The sequence below is a fragment of the Aquila chrysaetos genome, chromosome Z, assembly GCF_900496995.4.
Source record: "Aquila chrysaetos chrysaetos chromosome Z, bAquChr1.4, whole genome shotgun sequence".
Classification (NCBI taxonomy): domain Eukaryota; kingdom Metazoa; phylum Chordata; class Aves; order Accipitriformes; family Accipitridae; genus Aquila; species Aquila chrysaetos.
Genome location: NC_044030.1, coordinates 16,790,047 through 16,811,027, shown reverse-complemented (window position 1 = coordinate 16,811,027; position 20,981 = coordinate 16,790,047). Strand labels below are relative to the sequence as shown.

At 53.7% G+C, this 20,981-nt stretch overlaps 2 protein-coding genes and 1 long non-coding RNA gene across 4 annotated transcripts; 1 reads left to right on the top strand and 2 right to left on the bottom strand.

The window, feature by feature from the left end:
- Positions 1–647: 647 nt before the first annotated feature.
- LOC115337409 (cyclin-dependent kinase 4 inhibitor B-like) lies at positions 648–10,841 on the bottom strand. Of its 2 annotated transcripts, none has more exons than XM_030005675.1 (2): positions 10,484–10,841; positions 648–1,963 (listed from the first exon to the last, which is right to left on the bottom strand). In XM_030005675.1, exons 1-2 carry the CDS (start codon positions 10,745–10,747, stop codon positions 1,655–1,657), a joined length of 573 nt encoding a protein of 190 aa, XP_029861535.1. In that variant the 5' UTR covers positions 10,748–10,841; the 3' UTR covers positions 648–1,654. The 2 variants fall into 2 exon arrangements, with proteins under 2 accessions (XP_029861535.1, XP_029861536.1); XM_030005676.1 differs by lacking the exon at positions 10,484–10,841 and adding an exon at positions 4,280–4,468.
- Positions 10,842–12,211: 1,370 nt separating this feature from the next.
- On the top strand, positions 12,212–15,045 carry LOC115337411. Its single transcript, XR_003922137.2, has 3 exons — positions 12,212–12,342; positions 12,863–12,969; positions 14,725–15,045. It is a non-coding gene; the product is annotated as an uncharacterized LOC115337411 (long non-coding RNA).
- Positions 15,046–15,073: 28 nt separating this feature from the next.
- Positions 15,074–17,801, bottom strand: LOC115337410 (cyclin-dependent kinase 4 inhibitor B-like). The gene is given in 3 exon segments (XM_030005677.2): positions 15,074–15,486; positions 15,488–15,694; positions 17,266–17,801. Coding segments are annotated over 3 exon segments (534 nt in total). The 5' UTR covers positions 17,536–17,801; the 3' UTR covers positions 15,074–15,429.
- Positions 17,802–20,981: the final 3,180 nt, after the last annotated feature.

Below are 20,981 nucleotides of genomic sequence, written 5' to 3'. Positions count from 1 at the left end.
AGGGCATTGGAGCGCTTCTTCTGGCCTCGTGGTCTGTGCCCTGAGCGAAGTGCAGGCTCCTAAGCATGGGCAACAAAAATACCAACGTATCTGCCGGAGTGGGAAAAAATAGCCTTCAGGCATAGTATGCGCCCGTGGTGCCTTATTCTACAGAGTGTGCTTGCCATCGGTCTTCTAGCAGGAAAAGAAAAAAAAAAAAACTATTTCGCTTTTAAAGAGATCGTGAAGTCATGCAAAGGTACAAAGTGCAGCTGAGCTTTCCTGTTGCTCTGTAAGCCGTGTTTAAAATAAGGAAATTAACGAGTTTCATGGATGTTTTTAGCTCGAGTGTGTATGTGTGTAAATAATTCACACCTGCGTATAAGCCCTGTCCATTCTACCCGCGTGAATGTGTTGCGTGACACAAAAAATGTAAGCCAAGGACAAAGTCGATATAACACTGCCCAACACTGAGTAGTGCTGCGTACAGGGAAGTTTAATAGTTGAACACAAGGATTGGTTGGGTTTTGGTTTTGTTGTTTTTTTTTTTTTAATATATATTTTGCACTTGAATAATAACACGTATTTCATCAAACATAAGTGAACATTGGGTAGCCTACGGAAATAGCGTAGGAAAAACAGAGGCAATGCGTATGAAGAGATTCAGATTTATCTCGGTCATTTGTTTTTATTTCCAAATATCTGGTTTAGAGACCCGGAAAGCTATCTTAAAAATACCGAGCTCGTTGCCCACATCTTCTTTATCAGCGGGGTATCTCCAAATGTTAACACTACGTAGTAATTAAACGATTACCAATTGGTTTCTGGCATGGCTAGCCGTCCCTCAATACATCTCTACAAAATATTTGTAGTAGTTCCCAAATTGTAATCTCGACCAATGTTAAATATTTTAAGACTTTTCTAAATTGAGCGGGGCGGTGAGGGGAGAAGATTTGAAGATGACTTACATTTGTAAACGGGATGGTGACTGCGTTCACTATTTCTGAGAGCTATATAAAAGAATCTCAAGGTATCGCCAAAATGCAAAGCCCTCTGGAATTGTGCGATAATGAATAAAATCAGTACCGTCGTGAATGAGACAGGTATCCGATGGAGATCGAGGCAGCGGCTCGCAGGTCAGTGAGCAAGCTGCTAAGGGAAACGGAGCGTTCTCACCTCTCCAAACCGCATCAATTTAACAATAAATGGAGGGGGGTAAACGACGAAATTGTTGCGGGTTTTTTTCTGCCTGGAATGCCGGAGAACGGTTTGCCGGGGAGCCTGCGGAGGGGGGAGGAGCAGGAGCGCTCCCCGCGGCCGCGGTTTGGTTCTTTCCGATTTTTCTGGGAAAATTCAGCAGCACGCATGGCCTCTCAGAAGCGGGACACGGAGCGCCCGGGGTGTGCGGGAGGAGCTCTGGGGCAGAGGGACAGAGGATCGCCCTCCCCAGCAGCCGGGGGTCCCGGGAGCACCGCCAGCCGTGAGCGCTCGCCGGGTGCCTCGACGGCAGGGGGGACCTCCCCGGCAACCTGCGGCGGAGATGCGCGCAGGGGGCAACGGGAGAGAGAGGGTCTCGGCGGGGGGAGGCGGGGGAGGGCTGCCGCCGGGGCTTCGGGCGCTGCCCCGGGGAGGGGGGCGGGACGAGCGCCGGGCAGCGGGCGGGGCGGGGGGTGGGTCAGGGCGCAGCCGCCTCCGCGGCCGTCCCGGCTCCCGGTGCGGCGGCGGGGACGGGCGGCGGGTGGCGCAGGTAGCGGCCCACCGGTCCGTGCGGCCCCCCCGCCGCCACGTCGAGGGGGAGGCGGCCGCGGCCGTCGGGCAGGTCGAGGCGCGCCCCGGCGCGGTGCAGCGCCGCCAGCGTCTCCAGGAAGCCAGCGCGGGCCGCGTCGTGGGCCGGGAGGGATCCGGTGCGCGGGTCGGGGCGGTTGGGGTCGGCTCCGCGCTGCAGCAGCAGCTCGGCCACCCGCGGGCTGCCCAGCATCATCACCTGCGGGGAGAGACAGCGTCAGCGGCGGCGGCGGCGGCGCCCGCCCCGCCCGCTCAGCCGCGGAGCTGCGCGGAGCAGCGCGGCTGCGGAGAGCCGCGGCGGGGCAGGTGGGGTGGGTAGTGGGGACGGCGGCGGCTGTGGGCTGGGAGGCTGCGGGGCTGGGATGTCTTCTGGGCATAGTTTTCCTGCGTCAGCTCTTTGTAGCTGTGACCCGCGTCGGTGCGCACGGCTGTACTCGACCATCCGTCGGGGTGGGTGCCGTCCAACCTGGGGTGTTCTATGATAAAATACTAGCTGCGATGCCTGTGACTTCCAGACTAGGTGCTACACGTCCGTACGTTCTGTTCCACTTTTTGTGCCATTTCTAGATACCATGGCATACACAGTACTTGTGGGGTGTGTATACGCACGCACACATACATATGTATGTACACACATATATACGTAGGTATACATACACACACACAATCTGTATGCCATTTACATATACCACCTATATATGTACCATTCATTGTACCATAAATAGTGCGTGTGCCTGTCTGTGTGTATACAAACACACATATATATGTACACACAGACAGGCGCGCACACACACTGTATATATCTATGCACACTGTGTATTCTGTGACAGCCCTCAGGAGCCTTGCGTTAAGCCTCCTGCCGCTTAGGGTGCGTTACTGATTTACCCCTGGAGAGCGGGGCTCGCAGCACAGCAAGCACCGCCTGACAAGGCAGTTAGTTGGGTGTAACGGCCCTGGCAGTGGTTTGGCTCTTTTCAGTGCCCGGTGTGGATTTCCCCCCCTCCCGAGTTCTTGATCGAGCCCTTTTTCTCTCTCTCTTTCTCAGCTCTGGCTAAACCTGCGCTGCTTCTCACAGGAGCAAGGGAAGCTCTTGAGTACCCACGGGTAACGCACAAAACTTTCCTTCTGAAGCCCCAATGCCACTCTGCAGCTGAACCAAAAGCAGAAACTTCTGGCAAGGTCTGATCACGCACGATTGAACAAAAGCAAAACAAAAAAGAAACAAACAAAAACAACAAGCAAACAAACAGAAGAATGTGACACTTGGGGTTTTACTTCCCGCATTGTCCTGGTTGTTTTCAATGGAATTTTAACCTCTATAAATCGAGTCTTAACACTGTAGAAAATACCTTGAGACAATAGGTTTTCTCGTTATTTTCTTTCTCGAGAGAATTTGGTTATGGACTACAAATATTTGGTTTTATTTATCATAGAAGTGCAAAAGTGCTTATAAATTTCATAATTCGTAAATTCCTGCAGAGGTTAAATTTTTCAGGAAGATATAGAAAGTCCACATGTGAGAGTGGCAGCCATTTTGCAAAGTGTTTGTCAGGGAAACAGAACTTAATCTCACTCTGACATGGGGGGAGGAGAGAGAAAATTTACAACAATTTGGAGACCCTTTTCATCTGGAATTTGAACCTACAACAGAAACAAAACGAATAACTTTCTCAGTGCCTTTCTCAGCAGCTTACTTTAGGAAAATATTTCTTTATCCATATGAAGTGCAAGGACCAAAATGGCTGTTCAGTTAGCTGGTGAATCATTAAATATATGCTTCAAATGACAACTCGAGAAAACCTTTTCATGAAATACACAGCTCCAGTTTAAATCACAGTACCTTAATCGTTCGATGAGCATTTAAAAAACTTTCAGCTTAAGTACGTCGATTAAAATAACACACTTCTAGCTCTCAAAATGCCTGGGAAGCAACTCCACTACACACTGGTACTTGTAATAGCCATCAATTAATACTACCACTATTGATGAATAGTGAATATTAAAAATACTAATAATAATACTGGCGACTACTAATATATACCTAATTTCGAGTTACAGTTTCTACTCAGTGACAATTTCTACGCCGCCTTCTGTGCTGTTCTTTCACATGAATATATTAGTAAGGGACCCCACTTCGATTTCCTTGGGGAAAAAGACCCATTAAGGCTGTATTTAAAACAAAAAAAACAAACAAGAAAAGCTGATCGAAGCGCAGGCAACTCCCTGAACCCATCTGGAAGCGGATTTTGCAGTCCCGCTTCTCCTTCTGAATACCCTCTAGCATAATTCGTTTGCTGCCAGCCGTGCCCCTCTAAACTCCATCTAGCATTCGCAGGAGGGCGAGGGTTCAGAAAAGCGCCCGCTTGTATTCGGGCAGCTGCGGCTGCAGTCCGGCTCTGATAACAACAATAAATACTCACTCAAAACCCGAAATTCCGTGTCCCCCCCCCCGCCAGCGTGGCAGAGGACAGCTCCCCCCACCCGTCCCTCACCCCCACCCGCCGGTGCTCCGTACCTGGAGCGGGGTCCTCCCAAAAGAGTTGGTCCCGTTGGGATCCGCGCCCGCGTCCAGGAGCTTCCGCACCTCCTCGCGGTCCCCGCAGGCGGCGGCGCTGCACAGACGGTCGCCGGAACCCTCGCTCCGGGGGGACCCCTGCATCGCCCCCGCCGGCCCGAACCGCAGGGCCGCCCCTGGCTTTCAGTCTCCCCAGAGAACCTCCCCCTCCGCAGCTCCTCCTCCCCGAGGGCAGCGGCCGCCCCCCGGCCCCCCCATCCGGGGAAGGGGGCCCACGGGCCACGGGCACGGCCCTGCTTACCCCCCACCCCCCCGCCCCGCACACCCCGGGCGGGGCAGGGCGCTGCAGCCTGTGTGACCCCCGCCCCCGGCTCCAAGCCGGGAGAGGAGCACGGTCCTGGCGGCTGCGGTTAAAATCCGCGCACCCTCCCTGGGAGGGCGCGGGGGGGAGGGGGGGGGCGGGGGGGTGGGGTACCGGCAACCTGCTCCCCAAGCTGAGAGCTGGGGGCAGCTCGGCAGCCCCGCGGGGCAGCGCGGTTTCACACCCCCCGAGGGCGCGGGGCGGCTCCCGCGGGGGCTGCCTTCCTCCGGGGGCGCCGTCGGTGCGAGAGAAGGAAGGGGATGGGGGCTGCGGCCCTGTGCGCCCCCCACCCCCTATATTGGGGTGGGTGGGGGTGGGTGACGGCAGGGGAGGGGGGCTCAGCCCCACAGGCAAACGGCTTCTGCGGGCTGGCCGGGCCGGGGCAGATACCACGGCCCGGGCAGGTGGGACGCGCCCCGCGGCTACCTTGCGTGGGACGGGCCCGGGGGGGGGACGACACGGGACCAGAGCATTCCCTGAGGGGCAGAGAGGGAGTCTTGTGCGAGGGACGGATTTAGCTTCTGCCCCCGGAGCGGGACCCTGCCCTGCCCCGAGCCCCTGCGAGCGGTGGGTCTGGGGTCCGTCCCTCCGTCCCGCCGCCGGCCGGGAGCAGGCGGCCCGGATGAGGAAGAAAGCCGTGCCCGCAGGAAGTCTGCGATCCACCTAATGGCACCCGGCAGAAGAGGAACGCTTCACCCGGCCCCGCGGGAGCCTCTCGCCGGCAGGAAAGCCGCGGCGAGACCCAGCCGGTGTAAGGTACGGCTCCAGCCCGGCAGCCGCAGGTCGGGCAGGGCCTCGCCTTGCCGCTGTGAAGGTGTCCGTCCCCCCCCCCCCAAAAAGCACCTGACTCCTCCCCTTGCTTTCCGCCCTTCCACTCACCCCTCCTGGACCAAGCAGCTCCCCGCTGCGGGGCCCGGGGTGGTCCGTGACACACGCCCACCCCCCTCACCCCCCCAAGCGACCCCCCCACCGAGGGGAGCGGGGCGATCGGCCCCACGGGGGTCCGCGCAGCGCCCACGACCCGGGGCTCGAAGGTTTTGTTCTGCCACGTCGGAGCTAAGGGCAGACCTGGGTAAGAAAGAGACAAGGCGGAGGAGGGGGTTAAGGCAACGCGGGGAGCGGGGCATCGCGGAGCCACCGCCGGGGTCGGACAGTAAAGTCAGCAAATACAGAAAACAGGCTAAGGAGGTTCTTTAGGGGCTTTTTCCTTTTTTTTTTTTCTCCCCCCCCCCCCCCCCCCCAATGTCAGTTCCCTAATGTCCTCTTTTTAATTGTAGAAAGCCGGTGCGATTGCCACAGAAGGAGTACCTGCCGTGCAGATGCACCTTTGTTCCCTTCGGCGTTAACCTCCCCCCGCCGCTCGGGCACATGAACAGCATTGCGTGGCGAAAGGGGAAAACAGGCGATTTTATGTCTACATGTACCAACGGCTGAAAGGCAGAGGCATCCTTGGATGAGGAGGAATAAACACAATTTTTTTCCTGCGCAGACAAGTTGGGGGTTCACTGAAATTTCCTCATTTGGAGGCTTTCTGAGCCTTCCTCGCCAAGTTTCTGGGGAAACTGGCGTTGCAAGAGCAGGGTACGACATTTGAAGGGGGCTTGGGTAGGGTGAGATGCCCGCTCGGCAAGGACCTGCGGTGAGCTCCCATGCACCGTGGTTTCGCTGCAGCGCATGGTGCAGAGTGGACCCCAGGGCTGGCAGGCGATTACATAAAATAAAATAAAATAAAATAAAATAAAATAAAATAAAATAAGTAAGAAATTAAAAAAAATCATCAAATAAAGTTTAAAAGTGGATTTTTAAAAAATCCGTAACGTCTGAGAAATTAAAAGGGAAGGATCCTCCACCCAACAGGCACAGTGCCCTCCAGTCCTTCATGCACTCTCTGCCATTAATGATAGCCTTGTAGAGGTAAATCCAAGGAGAAAACCTTGGTTATGTGTGTCAGGTGTCTTAAAATTCCAAATCAATATTGAGGTGCGGCAGGGTAGCGTATTATCACTGGCTAATCTTGCTTTCTGTGAAATAGCACTGATAGTGCATTTTATGCATCTCTGTGTGTGTGTATAAATATATGCATGCGTGTCTTTTTGTGAATATATAAGCATAAAAAAATGTATACACTCACACGTCAACATATTTGTAAGTGAAGACGTTACTAGATGAGTCGGAGGGCCTGTCTACATCTCCATCCCTGCTAAAATCTGTTAAAAGCTACGAAATAGCACAATGGCGTGAGACAACAAATACGGTCCTGTGCTAACAACTACTGACCCTCCAAATTACTTATCAAAGCTACTGGACCATTAAAACGACACAATTTTAAGTTACAGTATTGAAGTCATATGATTTTTTTCCCCCCACAAATGCAAATCCTATTTTGCACAATTCTCGTACCAACAAACGACCTCAAATTAATCGAAGCATAACAACACACGGTCATAGCTGAAGTTAGGGAAATAACAGCCGAGCCCATGCTAATGTGTTTTGAAAGCGACCCTTGTGTTACACCTGTATCTTGGAGGAAGGGAGGAGAAACCACCTTCTCTCCCCAACAAACCTTACTGCAAAGATATTTCCCTGAAGGAAAAACAAAAACAAAAAAATCGATCCGCGTTAAGCAGTTTCCCTATCCTACATTTCTCCTCTTATTTCTTTTTAAAGTCGCTGTTTAACAATATAGATCTTTCTTTGACACTGAAAACAGATCCATTTTAATACTACAATACGCCAATCCTCCAAATTGTTCTCAGACGTTTTGATAATAGCATACAGGATGGAAAAGGTAATTTTCAGTTACCAAAAGCAGCCATCTTATGCCCTGTTTAAGGCTTGGCAAGTACTACCCTTTTAACGAAAATAATTATAATAAAAAAATAATTTAAAAAATGTACTTCAAAACATTTACGTGAGTTATTTTATCATCTAACGAGTACTTCGGTAATAAGTTTAGGGTTAATTAAATAGTACAAAGAGACACACTATAGAGAACATAATACTGGGATCTCCTCGCCTGTAAATAGGCAAAAAAAGCACACGAAGGGAGGTGTGGGGGGTGCAATAGAGAAGTTGCATGGAAGTAACCTGATTTACAATTAAGGGGGGGTGGAAAAAACAGTTCTTTGGAGTTATGCTAAAAATTAAGCAAAAATGATAAAGGAAATAGCTAAACATTATCATTCTACTCTTCAACTTGAAATGTCACTATATTCGCAAAGATAATTATCCTCATTACACATATTGGGTAAGAACAGAAAAATCTAGCGCCTTAATTTTAGACCTTTAGAAGTTGTGCCACAGAGGTGTCTTTTGAACATAAAAATGCGCCCCCCCGCCGAAGCCAAAACCCCTACCAACAACCTGCAATAACAAAGAATAAATACGATGGTTTCTGTTTTGCGAGTCGTGTGATATAAACTTGTGCAGGGAGCATTTGTGAATGTAATATGCTGCCCTAAGTAGCTGTGAAAATATCCCTAGATACTTTGACATTTTTCTTAGAAACCCTCCATAAAATTTTAGATACATATTCTTTCGGTACCTCGTTTTGGGCTATGGAGTCATCGGCAAGTAAAACGACCTAATGGCTCTGGATAATCACCTAATAATTTACAAAAAGTAACTAAGCATTCATGAGGCAAAATATTCCCTTCCTTTAAAAAAAAAAAAAAAAAAAAAAAAAAAAGACAAATCACAAATAAACATACATGCACACAAAAGGCAAAACAGATAAAATCTCTTCCATCGTCCTAAGAAATAAGTAGATTCAGATGCTGCAAGAAAAATATCTCATGGTGTGGCCAATGCCCTGCCCGGGTGGGCAGCTGTAGGATTGCCCCTATCAGCCAGTTTTTGAGTGTCGGTCCTCGTCTCAGACCCACTCGGGGTTCAGAAGCAGCTTCATGGACGCTGTTTCAGCAAAAGAGTGTCTCTAACTCTGCTCGAGGAGTGTTAACATTTTCTTTGTTCCATCTAGTTAATTAAGCAATTTAATTTTGAACGAACCTTGAGAATAGGACCAGTCTCTCTAAATAGGCAGTAAGGGCAAAAAGAGCTGTTTTCTCTTTATTTCTAAACTTATTTTCCCCCCTGAAATAGATTCCCATCTAATCCAAATATGAAGCCACCCTCTACCTGCGGACTGCGGCCCGAAATACTGTGGGTTCAGGGTTCGCTGTCTCCGAGCTGCCAAAATATTTATGCATTACTTTTGTGACTGTAATGTTGTTACATCCTATTATGGAAGGAGTACGGTTAGGCAAAAGGGAAAATCTCATCTTTTTTTAGATTAAACACACCCGCTTGTTTTACCCCTCCCCAGCCCCTTCAGAATCAGATTTTCAGCACATTTCAGTGACTATTTTAGACGTAACTGGCATTTGAGAAGAACACGATCTTCCCCATGAAAAGCTTGGGGGGGGGGGGGGGAGAAGCAGCAGCATTTAGAGCAAGTGTGAAAATAGAGAGAAAAAAATTGCCACACTGCCTGATCCATAAGAGGGTTTTGTCCTTGCTACAGCGAATTTACTTCGAGATAATCAGCACCTTCATATTTATATTTTATATTCGAGATTCGTGCATTTCAGGTCAGCCAGGGTTTATAGTTTCTTTTTTCCCCCATTTAGTATAAGATGAAGAAATTAGGCCTACTACTAATTCAAGAAACGAGGGATCTGAAGGTAACAAGGAAAACTGGATGTTTTTTCTGGTTTATATATATGTGTGTGTGTGTGTGTATCTCCCCACACTTGATATTCAATAAAGTGCTGAAAGTGATATAACCAGAGACTGGAGCAGGCAAACTGTGAATTGATTTATCTCCACACCTCAAGTCCTATGAAGGGTTTAATTTATATATTTAATTAATTTATATATAATTTTAATATATAAAATCTCTATTTTTGTAGATCTTTTCAGGCACATATTTCCACTTTCCTTCTCTTCCACCTCTGTCCTTCTCCAGTCTGTGCTCTGGATTAGAGGAGGTTGTGGACTCCTCTAATGACCCCTACGAGGATTTTGCAGAACAATCCTCAAATACTCCTCAAAATTAATATTCTCTTTATTATTCATTATGTGTCTAATTATGTGTAATGATCGAGGCCTAAGCTGCGCCGTGCAGATCCGCAGCAATCCGATTTTGCATTCTGCCGTCAGGAGAAAGTCTCTAAAAACGTCTGCACCTCGGGTGTCTCTCAAGGTCCTTTACACGTCTGTGTTTTAATTACTCTTTCTGACGCTGCTCAGCCGCTCTGACCCTTGTTGCGCATATTTATATAACAGCAAGGGAAGGCAAAGTAGGCCACTGTATTTCACTGTCATTTACAACAGTGCAAAGTAACACACGCTCGGAAAACAGTGGCCATTTTCTCTCTTCAGAGCAATAGTTATGTTCCTTGTTCTGCAAATGTTGGTAAGGGGTGGTGGGATTGTTTTTTCTAAATCAGCCATAGAGAAAACAAAACCAAAAACTTCTCAAGGGGGAAAAAAAGGCAGCAGCAAGGTACAGTAACTTTTCAAGAACCTGTCGCTTCCTACTGCGTTAAAAAAAAAAACCCAACCAAAAACAAAACAAAACAAAAAGAATAACCCGCACGCCTGTACAAACCTCACGTGTTCCCAGTGCAATCTGAGCATGTGGCGCGGAGAGGGCTCCGCGGGCGCTGCGCGACCGGGCAGCCGCGGCGAGCGGGCACCCCGCTCCCCCCGGGAGGAGGGCCAGCGCCTCCCGCTCCTGCCGCCCCGTCGGGCCGTCCGCCACCACCGGGGCCTGCCTTCCCAGAACACCCCCCCTCCTTCCCCCCCCCAGCCCCAGCAGCCCCGCTCCCCGGAGGCCCTACCTGGGCCGGGGGCTCCCGCGGCGCCGCCTCCGCAGGACCAGCAGCAGGGCGAGCCGCGGCGGCCGGCACCGCCCCAGCGCCCAGACGACACCGCGGAGGATGCGCCAGGCCAGCGCCCGGGCCCGGCGCAGGCTGCGGGCGCGCCGAAAGCGGACGGTGCACCTTATCCGGGGGGTCATGGGTGCGGCGGAGCCCCCGGCGTGCCGCGCTAGAAATACCTCCCCGGCGGGGCCCCACCGGTGAATCGGCCCTCTCACCCTCCATTCATTGGAGAGGACTTTCTGGCGTGTTTTTTTTTTTTTTTTTTTTTTCCTCTCCCCTTCTTTTTCTTTCTTTTTTTTTTTTTTTTCTTTTCCGTTTGACTAATTTCGACTCCCCATTTCGCCTTACCTCCCTCCCTCCCCGCCCCCCCCCCCCCCCGCCCTTAAACGCCTCCCACGATGATGGCTCCCGCCTCGAAAGCGGGCGAAGGAGGACCGGCGGCGGGGGATGGGGACGGGGGAGGCCGCCGGCTCCTCTTCCCTCCCACCGGCTCGCCCCGAGGAGCACCACCACCGAACGCGCGTGGAGGCCGGCCAATCGCAGGGCGCTCCCCTGCTTTCAAATAAAGCCTTGACGACATGTCCTTGCCCCCCCGCCCCCCCCCGTCCGTCCGTCCCCTCCAAACACGCCGCCTCCCGCTCCCCTGGTGCGGGGGGGGTGGTGCTGGTGGTGGTGCTGGTGGTGATTCTGTTCTTTTTCTTGTTGTTCGGTCGGTTTTAGACCTCGCTCCCTTCGGGAGCCCCTCGGCGGGGCGGGGGCTGCGGCGGCTTGGCGCACCGCCACTCCAGCCCGTTCCCCCGGGGCCCGCGTTTGTCCCCCGGGCAGGCGGCTAGCGGATCCCTGCCGCTTTAAAAGCGCAGGCCAGTATTGGCCCGGGCGAGCAGCTATTTCCTTGTCACATGGTCATTTGAACGCGACGCGGGGCCGTTGCGTAGCGGAGCGAAAAAAAAAAAAAAAGGGAAAAAAAAAAAAAAAAGCGGATCTCGTCTCCCCCCGCCGGTAACCGAAACGGGTAATTAACTGTTTCCTCTCCCCCGACTTTCTTCCCGGTCGTGCACCGCGGTGCCAGACCGCTTTGTTTTCGGTTTGAAGGGTGAGATTTTGGGGCCGGGACGGGGGTGTGGGGGGAGTAGCGGAGGAGCGCTCAAAAGCTCCGAGCAACCTGCCGGCGCTCCCCTCCCGAGCCGGCTCCAGGCGCTGCCGCGCGGACCGCCGGAGGGGTGCTGAGCCCCCCGACAGTCGGTGCTGAGCGGGGCCTGCCGTCCGGCAGAGGATCTCTGGGCGGCGGGGGACGGGGGGGCTGTTGCTGGTGGTGGTGGTGGTAGGGGTGTCCCGCTCCGCCCCCTCCCCGTTCTGCCCCCGTCCCCGGGACCCCCTCTGCCTGCACATCCCCCCTCCCAGGGTGTGGGGTACCTCGGCGCGAAGCGCGGGGAAGGGTGATGATCGGGAGGGTGTCGGTCCTGCAGGCGCATCTTCGCCTTCCCCGGCTGCGGCGGGGCCCTGCTCGGCACGGCGCGGCTGGACGCGGAGCTGGGGGTGCAGGGACTGGAGGGAGCCGGCGGGGAAGGCTCCGGAGTGGGGAGGCATCGCGGCAGCCCCTGGGAGGGCTGGTGGACATACGCGTATGCAACACCACCCCCCCCACCCCCAATAACAAACACCTCCTTCTCTCGGCTGGACAAACAGTAATAACACCGATGTCAACAGAAGTTTCCTTCTTCGGCCGGGGCACGGAGTAACCCTCACAACAATGCTAATAAAGAAGAGCCTGTAATGGTTTCTCCTGGACCGAGTCCGATTTCAAGCCTGGGAAATGGGTGAGTGAAAACAGCCATTTCGAAATGAAAGCAGCTCTCCGAGAGATGCTGCCTTTTTTTTTTTTTTCCCCCCCCCCCTTTTTTTTTTTTTTTTTTTTTTTTTTTTTCCCTTCCCTTCTCTTCCCTTCCCTCCCGTGACGACTCCTCCCCGACAGGCAAGGCAAAACTGAGAGAAATGAATGCCTGCCTGGCTGCATGATGCAGGTGCTGGAGCAGTGCTGGGAGGATGAACCGACAGTTTTGGCAATAGAAACCAAATACCCACCAACGCTGAATGCATGGCCGAGCCGGGCCGGAGGAGCATCTCGTAGTGCACAGGGCGCAAACCATGCCGCCAGAGGGTTGTGTGTGCATGTGTATGTGTGCGTGGAGTTTGTGCACATGTACTTACTTACAGCTGCTATATTAAAAATAAAAAGTGCGAGGTGTCTGAGATGTTAAACGTAATTATTTTAGGGCTTTCTCGAAATATATGTTGCTGCTGCTGTCTGTTGTTAACCATTACTATTCTTCTTTTCAGGGAGGACTCCAAGACCTGGAGCTGATGCTGCTGCCAGAAGAAAAGGTGCCTGTGGAAGCTCCCGCAGCTGAGCAGGATTGTGTTGGGGACCCCAATCCTCCGACGGGGTGAGTAGCCCCCATCGTGGGCCTAGCCGGGGCAGGGGCTCCAGACCTATGGTGTGAGGCAGATTTATAGCAATTAGGCATTTAGCCCTGCTGGATTTTGAGGGCATATTCTGCTCGTTTGGTGTGGTCAGCCTAGGAAAGTCTGTTATTTCCCTGCCACGTTAATTTTTTTTTATATTATTATTATAATTTTATTTTATTTTTTATGTTTTATTTTTATTGTTGTTGTTGTTGTTTCATAAGCTGCAATGGAAATACTCAAAATTTTAAAATCTAATTCTGCTTCTTAGAGAAAACGACCTTTTAAAATAGGAATACTGGTCTAACTGAGATTGGAAGTGCAGTTTATTAGACCCTTACTTTTCTGTAAAGAGGGTGGTCAGGCTCTAGACGTGACCTGTCTCCATGTCTGGTCCCAGCTCCATCCCAGTTCCCTCAGGCATGGGATGCAGGTGCTTGACTGCTGCATCCCCAGTGTCGTCCTTGGTTCGCTTATGGCTATGCCACGTACTAAGAGAGAACACAGTACAATTTCGTAAGGTGGTATCGCCGCATATTGTAATTTTATATCTTTTTATTTAAACATATGTATAAAATACATATTCTAGGCACCCTTACAATAACCAAGCATGAATATAGACTAAATATAATGCGAATTTTTTGTACATATTTATTTGCATGTAATATAGTTATAATTAAACACAAGAGGATTACTTATACAAATAATTGATAAGCAAATACATAGGCTTGATACATAATATAATATTTTTTATATATATATGCATGTTACGTATATAGATATTACCTCGATCTATGACGTACATAAATGGCAAAACTACATATTTATAGCGTGCCAGCCGATACAAAGTAATTATAACGCACGCATCGTATGAAATTATGTTGTAATAAATAACATGTTCTAATACGTTATATAAAAGTACTTATATAATATTTTTTAATGTGTATGTGTGAAATATCTGGGGGTTGGACACTCTGTAGGGACGCAGAATGAAAAGAAATCTTCTTCCCCTTTAATTCTCCGCAGGCGGCTCTGCCAAGCGCCCAGGGTTTGCACGGGGCAACGGGACCAGACCTCTCCCGCTGCCCCGCCTCTCTTCTCCTTCCCCGTCCGAGCACGGCCCCGCGTGGGGCCCGGGGGGGAGGCAGGTTCTCCCACTCGTGCGGCAGGAGCCCCGTCCTCGCCGCCTGCCTCACCGCCCTACCCGCCGCTGCCCGACCCCTTCTTCCCGCTGCCCAGCGCCGGGGGTCGGGGACCGGCAGCGGCGGCGAGCAGGTTTCCCCGGCCGTCCGCTTCCCCGCGGCGAAGGCCGGGCTGCCGCCGTGGCTTTCCTGCGGGATGCTCACGCCCGGCTTGCTTACCCGCGCCGAGGCTGTCAGGGAAACGTGGAGCAGCTCTCCGATCGTGAACCTGCCCCTCGCCCCGGCTCGTCCTCCTGCTAGCAGCACAGCCGTTACAACCGCTTGTTGTTGCAACGGCTCGTTTGTTTCTTTACCAAACGTGCCACCTTCGAGCAGCTTGGGAAGCCCTGGGGCCGAGCTAGGACGCACGATTTTTGGTTTTTAGTTCCGCGCCGCCTTCCATTTGCAACCGTCGTCATGATGTCTTCAAAATACTGTTAAACGTACAGTAACTCTGGGAAGGTCACCTGCAAGTTGGTAAAACATCTATTACTTCAAGCGAGGGCGGTATCGGGCTTGCAGAGACACAAATCGCTCTTTATCTGCTCCCTCCAGGTCCCATGTTTACAACCGTCATGAGAAGAGCCACGGATGTGCCACGGGCCCATGCACAGACTTGCACAGCATCTTACGTGGTTGTAAGAAGGCATTTGCCAAAGCCGCAATCGCACCAGGAAGCCTCAGTTCCCCGCTGTCCCGGCCGGTTTTGCCAGGGAGAGGCAGAGACTGGCTTCGGCTCCCCTTGAGTCCCACTTAATCTGAGTCTGAAATCAAACGGGGAGCAGTCGGCTCGGGCCCGGGAGAGCCCGGAGCCTTTGCCGCTCCCTTCAGACGGGGGGCTGGGAAGTGCGAGTGGAGAGCCCCGGGGAGGAGGGTGAACAGAAAGCCCAGACGCCGTCCTGTCAAAATACGAGGGATTTATTGTGCCATTTCTGTGAGGGGGGTGTCCTTCATATATATTTCACTTCACAGCTTTTGTGCTCTCGCGTGAAAAGGGGAGAGCATGCAGGGGCGTGGGGTTTCGAGTGCAGGGTAGCATGCAGGCGCGTGCAAAGAGTAGACCAGAAACGATACATATCCCGCGGGCCCTTCGAGCATCCGAGCGGGGAAACGCGACTCGGGGTGGGGGGTGGGGGGTGGTGGTGATGGTGGGGGCGGTGGTGGTGGTATTTACGGCGCGTGAGGGCTGCTCGACTTCGCGTCTCCCGAGGCGGGCGCGGGCAATAAATTAGAGGATGGCATCGCGCAGGACGGGGGGGGCTAGGTGCGGGGCGGCGGGTGGCGCAGGTAGCGGCCCACCGGTCCGTGCGGCCCCCCCCGCCGCCACGTCGAGGGGGAGGCGGCCGCGGCCGTCGGGCAGGTCGAGGCGCGCCCCGGCGCGGTGCAGCGCCGCCAGCGTCTCCAGGAAGCCAGCGCGGGCCGCGTCGTGGGCCGGGAGGGATCCGGTGCGCGGGTCGGGGCGGTTGGGGTCGGCTCCGCGCTGCAGCAGCAGCTCGGCCACCCGCGGGCTGCCCAGCATCATCACCTGCGGGGAGAGACAGCGTCAGCGGCGGCGGCGCCTGCCCCGCTCAGGCACCCTCGTTCAGCCCCGCAGGAGCGGGGATCGCCCGCGGAAAGGAGCGGAGAATCCGCGGGTGAGGCCTAGAGATCGGCTCCGGAGTCGCTGCGGACGGCGGGATGCACGGACGCGGCGGGAGCGTTGGGCGGCCGAGGGAAACCCTCCAGGTGGGGCAGAGCGGCGCGGAAGACCCGTTGGGGCCGGGGCGTGCGGGCCTCCACCCGGGGCTGCTCCGCGAAAGGAGCCGGCGGGGGGGGGGGTCGGGGCGGAGGGCGGAGGGACGGGCAGGGTGGAGGGACCGGGGGAGTGGGCTCGCCCTTTTCCCGGCGCACCCCTGCAGGAACCGAGGGCTAGTCCCGAGCCGCTTTGCAAGGGCCACAGCGGAACCGTGCCAGTGGGGCCGCTCCCGGGGGCTGCCGCCGTCCCGCTCTCACCCGGGAAGCTTTTCCAGGAGGTCCTTGGCAAGGGGACACGCGTGTGCAGGGAAGCTGCCCTCCCTGCAGCGCGGAGCCCGCGCTTCCCTCGCCCTCAGGGGAGACTCAAACCGCACCTTTAACCTGCCCCCCCGCCCGCCCAGTGCAGCACCAAAACTCCCGGGAGCCCCCCGGCTCGGGCTCACCGTTTTCTAAGCTGCCTTTCTCCCCCCGCGCACCCGGCGGGGCGTTCAGCGCACGGGCTAAATCCCTGCTGCGCAAAGGTGCAGAAAAAAACACGCCGGGGGACGGCATCGGATACGTTGTTTCGAGAGAAATGCTGCACCGACATTTTGTAGGATAGAGTTTCGCAAGCACTGGCCGTAAAACTTAAATATAACTTCTCAGATTATTCCCGTTTCGTTTTATTTTGAAAATTTAAGAAGAAGCTGGCTAGAACTACCTCGGAAATCGACACGGCTTTATAAATCTAGTACCTACTACTCCTCCGGGCATTACATCTATCTACACGTTCACGCGACTGTAAAATGTAGGCAGACTGACCCCCCCCAGGGACTGCTAGCTTTCTACCTGCAGGGTCTGCTGGGCAAGGCTATTGCACCCAGATGTTTCTGCTCGTAACGGCCAGTCAATATATCGTGAGAGTCAGTGAATACACTTTTTTCACGGGAGAGGTGAGGAAAAATACTAATAGGTGTATAAATCAGAAGACGAGGTATGATGAAAGGGTAATTCTTTCTGAAAAGGTGACTCGTTACTTTTTATTGCACGTTTATTGCGAGATGAGCATTAAAGCTCTCGGTTTTGAGTCACCCTATTTCAGCTGGTTTAAGTCAGGGGTTGCTAAGACTAAAACCTCTCTCTTGCGGCCGTCACAGACTTTCGCCTTTCCAGCAAGGCGAGAAGAACCGCCGCCCCGGGCCGCTGCCGCGGCAGCCGAGCGCAGCCGTCGGGGGGCGGCCGGCTCCCGGAGGATGCCCCGGGGCTGCCGCCGCCGCTCCTCGGGCACGGAGGGACCGCTGCCCCCGCCCCGCCGCCCGCACCCCCACTAGCCCCATCACCCCCATCACCCGCACCCCCAGCCCCCTCCCCGGGCCTCCCTACCTGGATGGGGGTCCGGCCGTAGGAATTGACGCCGTTGGGGTCCGCCGCGCCGTCCAGCAGCTCCTTCAGGCGCTGCAGGTCGCCGCGAGCGGCGGCGTTGGCCAGCTCGTCCGCGACCGTGCTGCTCGTCCGCCGAGCCATGCTCCGGGCTCGCCTCGGTCTCACGCGCGCTGCCGGTCGGGGGTCGCAGAGAACTGCAGCCTCTCCTTGGTCTCCCCACGCTGCCCGGGGCTGGCGACGACGGCGGCCCGCGAGGGGCGCCCTGCCCATGGGAGCGCTCGGCCCCGCCGCTCCGCGCCGCTGGCCGCTCTGGGCACACGGGGCAGCGCAGCGCAGCGCGGCTCGGCTCCGCCCCGGCCCTAGCCCTAGCCTTAGCCCTAGCCCTGGCTCTGGCTCCGTCCCCGGCCTCGGCCTTGGCCCGGGATTTCCTGTCCGGTGCCGTCGCGGGGACCGCTTCCACCTGCAAGGACGCGACGGAGCCTCCCGCCGCTGTTTTTCGCCGCACAGCTGCTGCCGCTCCGCTCTTCTCCGCTCCGCTCCGCCCCGGCCCGCCCCGGCCCGGTCCCGCGGGCCCCGCCTCGCCCCTGCGCCCGTGTCACCGTCACCGCGGTGGAGCACAGCGGCCGCGGCCGGTCCCCGGCCTTGCTCCGACGGGGCGGGGCGCCTTGCGCTGCCCTCTGAGGGCCGGGGGGGGGCCGGCCTCCCGGGAGGGCGTCCGGCGGCGAGGCGGTCTCTCCTCCCCATCCCCCCCCCCCCCCCCCGCCCCCGAGAGGAGAAGGGGCCCGCGGGAAGAGCAGGAGGAAAGGGAGCAAAAGGCTTTTGTTTAACGAGAGCGGGATTTAAGGACGAGAGCGGGCCGAGGACTGCGGGCCGAGTGTCAACGGGGCTCCGCCACCGTCCCGGCAGGCGCGCTCGCCCTGGCGCTGCCTCCCCGCACAATCCGGACACCCATAGGTAGCCGAGGCGCAGAAGGCGGAGGTGGCCGCCCTTCTTCCCCCTTCTCCTCGGGTGAACCGACAGCTCTTCCCAGCTTTTTGCGTCGGCACGGCCGCTTAGTAGCAGAGAGTGGGCGCAGCGGCGCAGAAAGCCTGCGCGGAGGTACGAGCCGCGGCTGCGACGCCTCCACCCTCCGCCTGAACGGGCTGGTTTTTCTTTTTTTTTTTTTTTAATGAAAAAAATTCGGCAGGTCGAGACTTTGAACCCTTCCTCCAAACAAAGGCCCCGGAGGACGGGCAAGCGCTCCTTCGGCACGGCAAGGTGTTTGCGCGGCTCCGCGCACACGCCCGGCGGAGAGCCAGCCCCGGAGTGAGCGGCGGCTGAGGGCGGGATGCCGCGGGGCGGGGCGGGGCGGGGCGGGGCTGGGCGGGGCGCGGGGGGCGCGGGGCGGTGGCAGCACCACGGACAGCTCCCCCCCCCCCCCTTCCCCGGGCGCCGCGCCGCCCCGCGCCGCCCCGCGCCGCCCCGCCCCGCCCCGCCCGCCGGGCCGGGTCACCCTCCGCCGCGGGCGTGTTGACCGGCGCCTCTTGTCACCCGCTGCTCCCCGGGGGAAAAACCTGCCGGAGACTGAGGGGAAGGGAGAGCTCCTCACTTCTTCGTTCAGGCACGTTTCACGGCGCTGCTTCTTGAGGCTTGTAACTGCCCTTGCTTCCTTCACCGTAACGTGTCACGAAAGTGACCTATTTCCTCACCTTAGCGCACGGACGCGACCTTTGCCAGATGCATGGGACCTCTAAGCTCATTCTCTTGGGAAGTCTGCAATCCCAATTCTACCCCGTGTCGCCGTTCCCCACTTTTTAGGCTGTTGCCAATCATGCTGCCCACGTGCTCGCCTGCATCTTTATCTAAAACGATGTCAAATGTCAAAACAATGAAATTATTTTCTTGGCCTAATACTTTAGAAAGGCACAGCTATGCTACCAGGAAAGCGCTCTGTTTTCAGTACCAAGTGGTGCAGGTGATTTCCACCAGCAGCAAACAAAAGAATGCCAGCTGGCGTGGCCAGTGAAGACTGTCTATGTAAAGGTTAAGTTTGTGGTTCTATTTACAATGCTTGGCCTGTTCCTATAATCAAATCAGCCTATTGCCAACTTCTGCTTCTTCACTTGCACTGGCTACTATTTCTATGCTCAGATATGTAGAAATGAGCAGAGATCCACTCATGATAAAGAGCTTCTTGATATAAATAATTGCTTCTGGTTAAATAAATGAGCATTTATACACAATCTGGTGATTTCCTAGTGTTCTGGTTTTCTTTTTTTTTTATTTCTTTTTTTCTTTCCTATTTCTTTATTAATGAATTTGCTATTCAAGCACTGTGTGCCATAAAAATGAGAAAATAAAGATGCTTCAGACCTCTGTAGCAAAAAAAAAAAAAAAGAAGGAAACAAGAGGAAGAGTTAAATCTATATACCCTGGTATGTAGACCACTGTACAGTGGAAACACCCAAATAGTGAAAGCTACACTTCAACCTTAAAAAGACTGCAAGCTGATTTTGACAACAGCTGGAGTATAAAGCAATATTGCAGAATCAGTTCAGTAGAGATAGTACACTGATCCTGATTCTCAGGTACAGGACAACCATACACTAGTGATAAAAAAAGGGTTCTGACAGGGCTTCGGTGGCAATGATACGTCCATAAGGTAAACAAAATAAGTCCACATCTACTGGAATTGTGTGGAAGTTTTAAGCAGGGCCTGTTACTTTAACAACAAAAAAAAAAACATGTGTAAAGAAAGATAGGCTTTCTACTCATTTGTTTAACTCACTTGTTACTCCAAGGCTATGTGGTAAATAAGGTAATCAAACCCCAAAACATTCCTTCATGCTGCTTTCACAGCTGCCCCTCCGTGCCAGAAGAGGCTGGCATTTCTTAGAAACCTCAAGAAGTAACAGTCAAACATACATGAATGACAAAATAAGGAGTCCTTCCTGACTTTTCCTGCAGTTCAGAAAAACCCACACTGTGCTATTAGGGAAAAGAAGGCTGCCTTCAAAAAGACTGCCTTTGCAAATTCATAAATGCTTGTTCTCCTGAGCAAGAACTGAAACCCCATCCATGAGAGAAAATAAGATAATTCAGTTGAAAACTGCTTGCTTTGGAGCAGGAGTCTCAGACAGTGTTTCCCTTTTGCTCTGAATATGCAGTTGCTGGCTGAAGGAGAGTTTCACTGTTCAGCTGAAGGTAGCCTTAAAGAAGCTGTTACACAGTTGGAAGTAACTTTTTCCCATTTCAAAGTTAATTGTGCAAGGATAAGTTGTGTAATCATGACCTTAAAACAATCAGTTAGGGAGGCATTACACCTTTCATAACTGTATTACAAATGTGTGCTGCAGGCATACTAAATATGCATATAGACATTGACAAAATGCCAAATAAATACAAATTGTCTGGTAAGCAGGTAGACCTTGCAAGAACTGCAATGATACTGATTTCTACAGTCAAAAGGAAAAAAGAGAAATGTCAAGAGATTCAGGAAGATAGTTGTTAGTATGCGTACTGTGTAATCAGCTCAATATTACTCAAAAGCAGCTTACCACAAAGGAAAATCTTACTCACAGCAGATTTTCTCAGTTTTCACTGATTTGACTCCACAGAAATTGAAGTTCTTCCAAAACATTGTTTTACAATTAGAGCAAACAACTCAGTGCAACAATGAAATGTAATTTAGTACAGGTTAAAGAGCTTTGGATTTTGAAAAACCTGTCAATAGATTT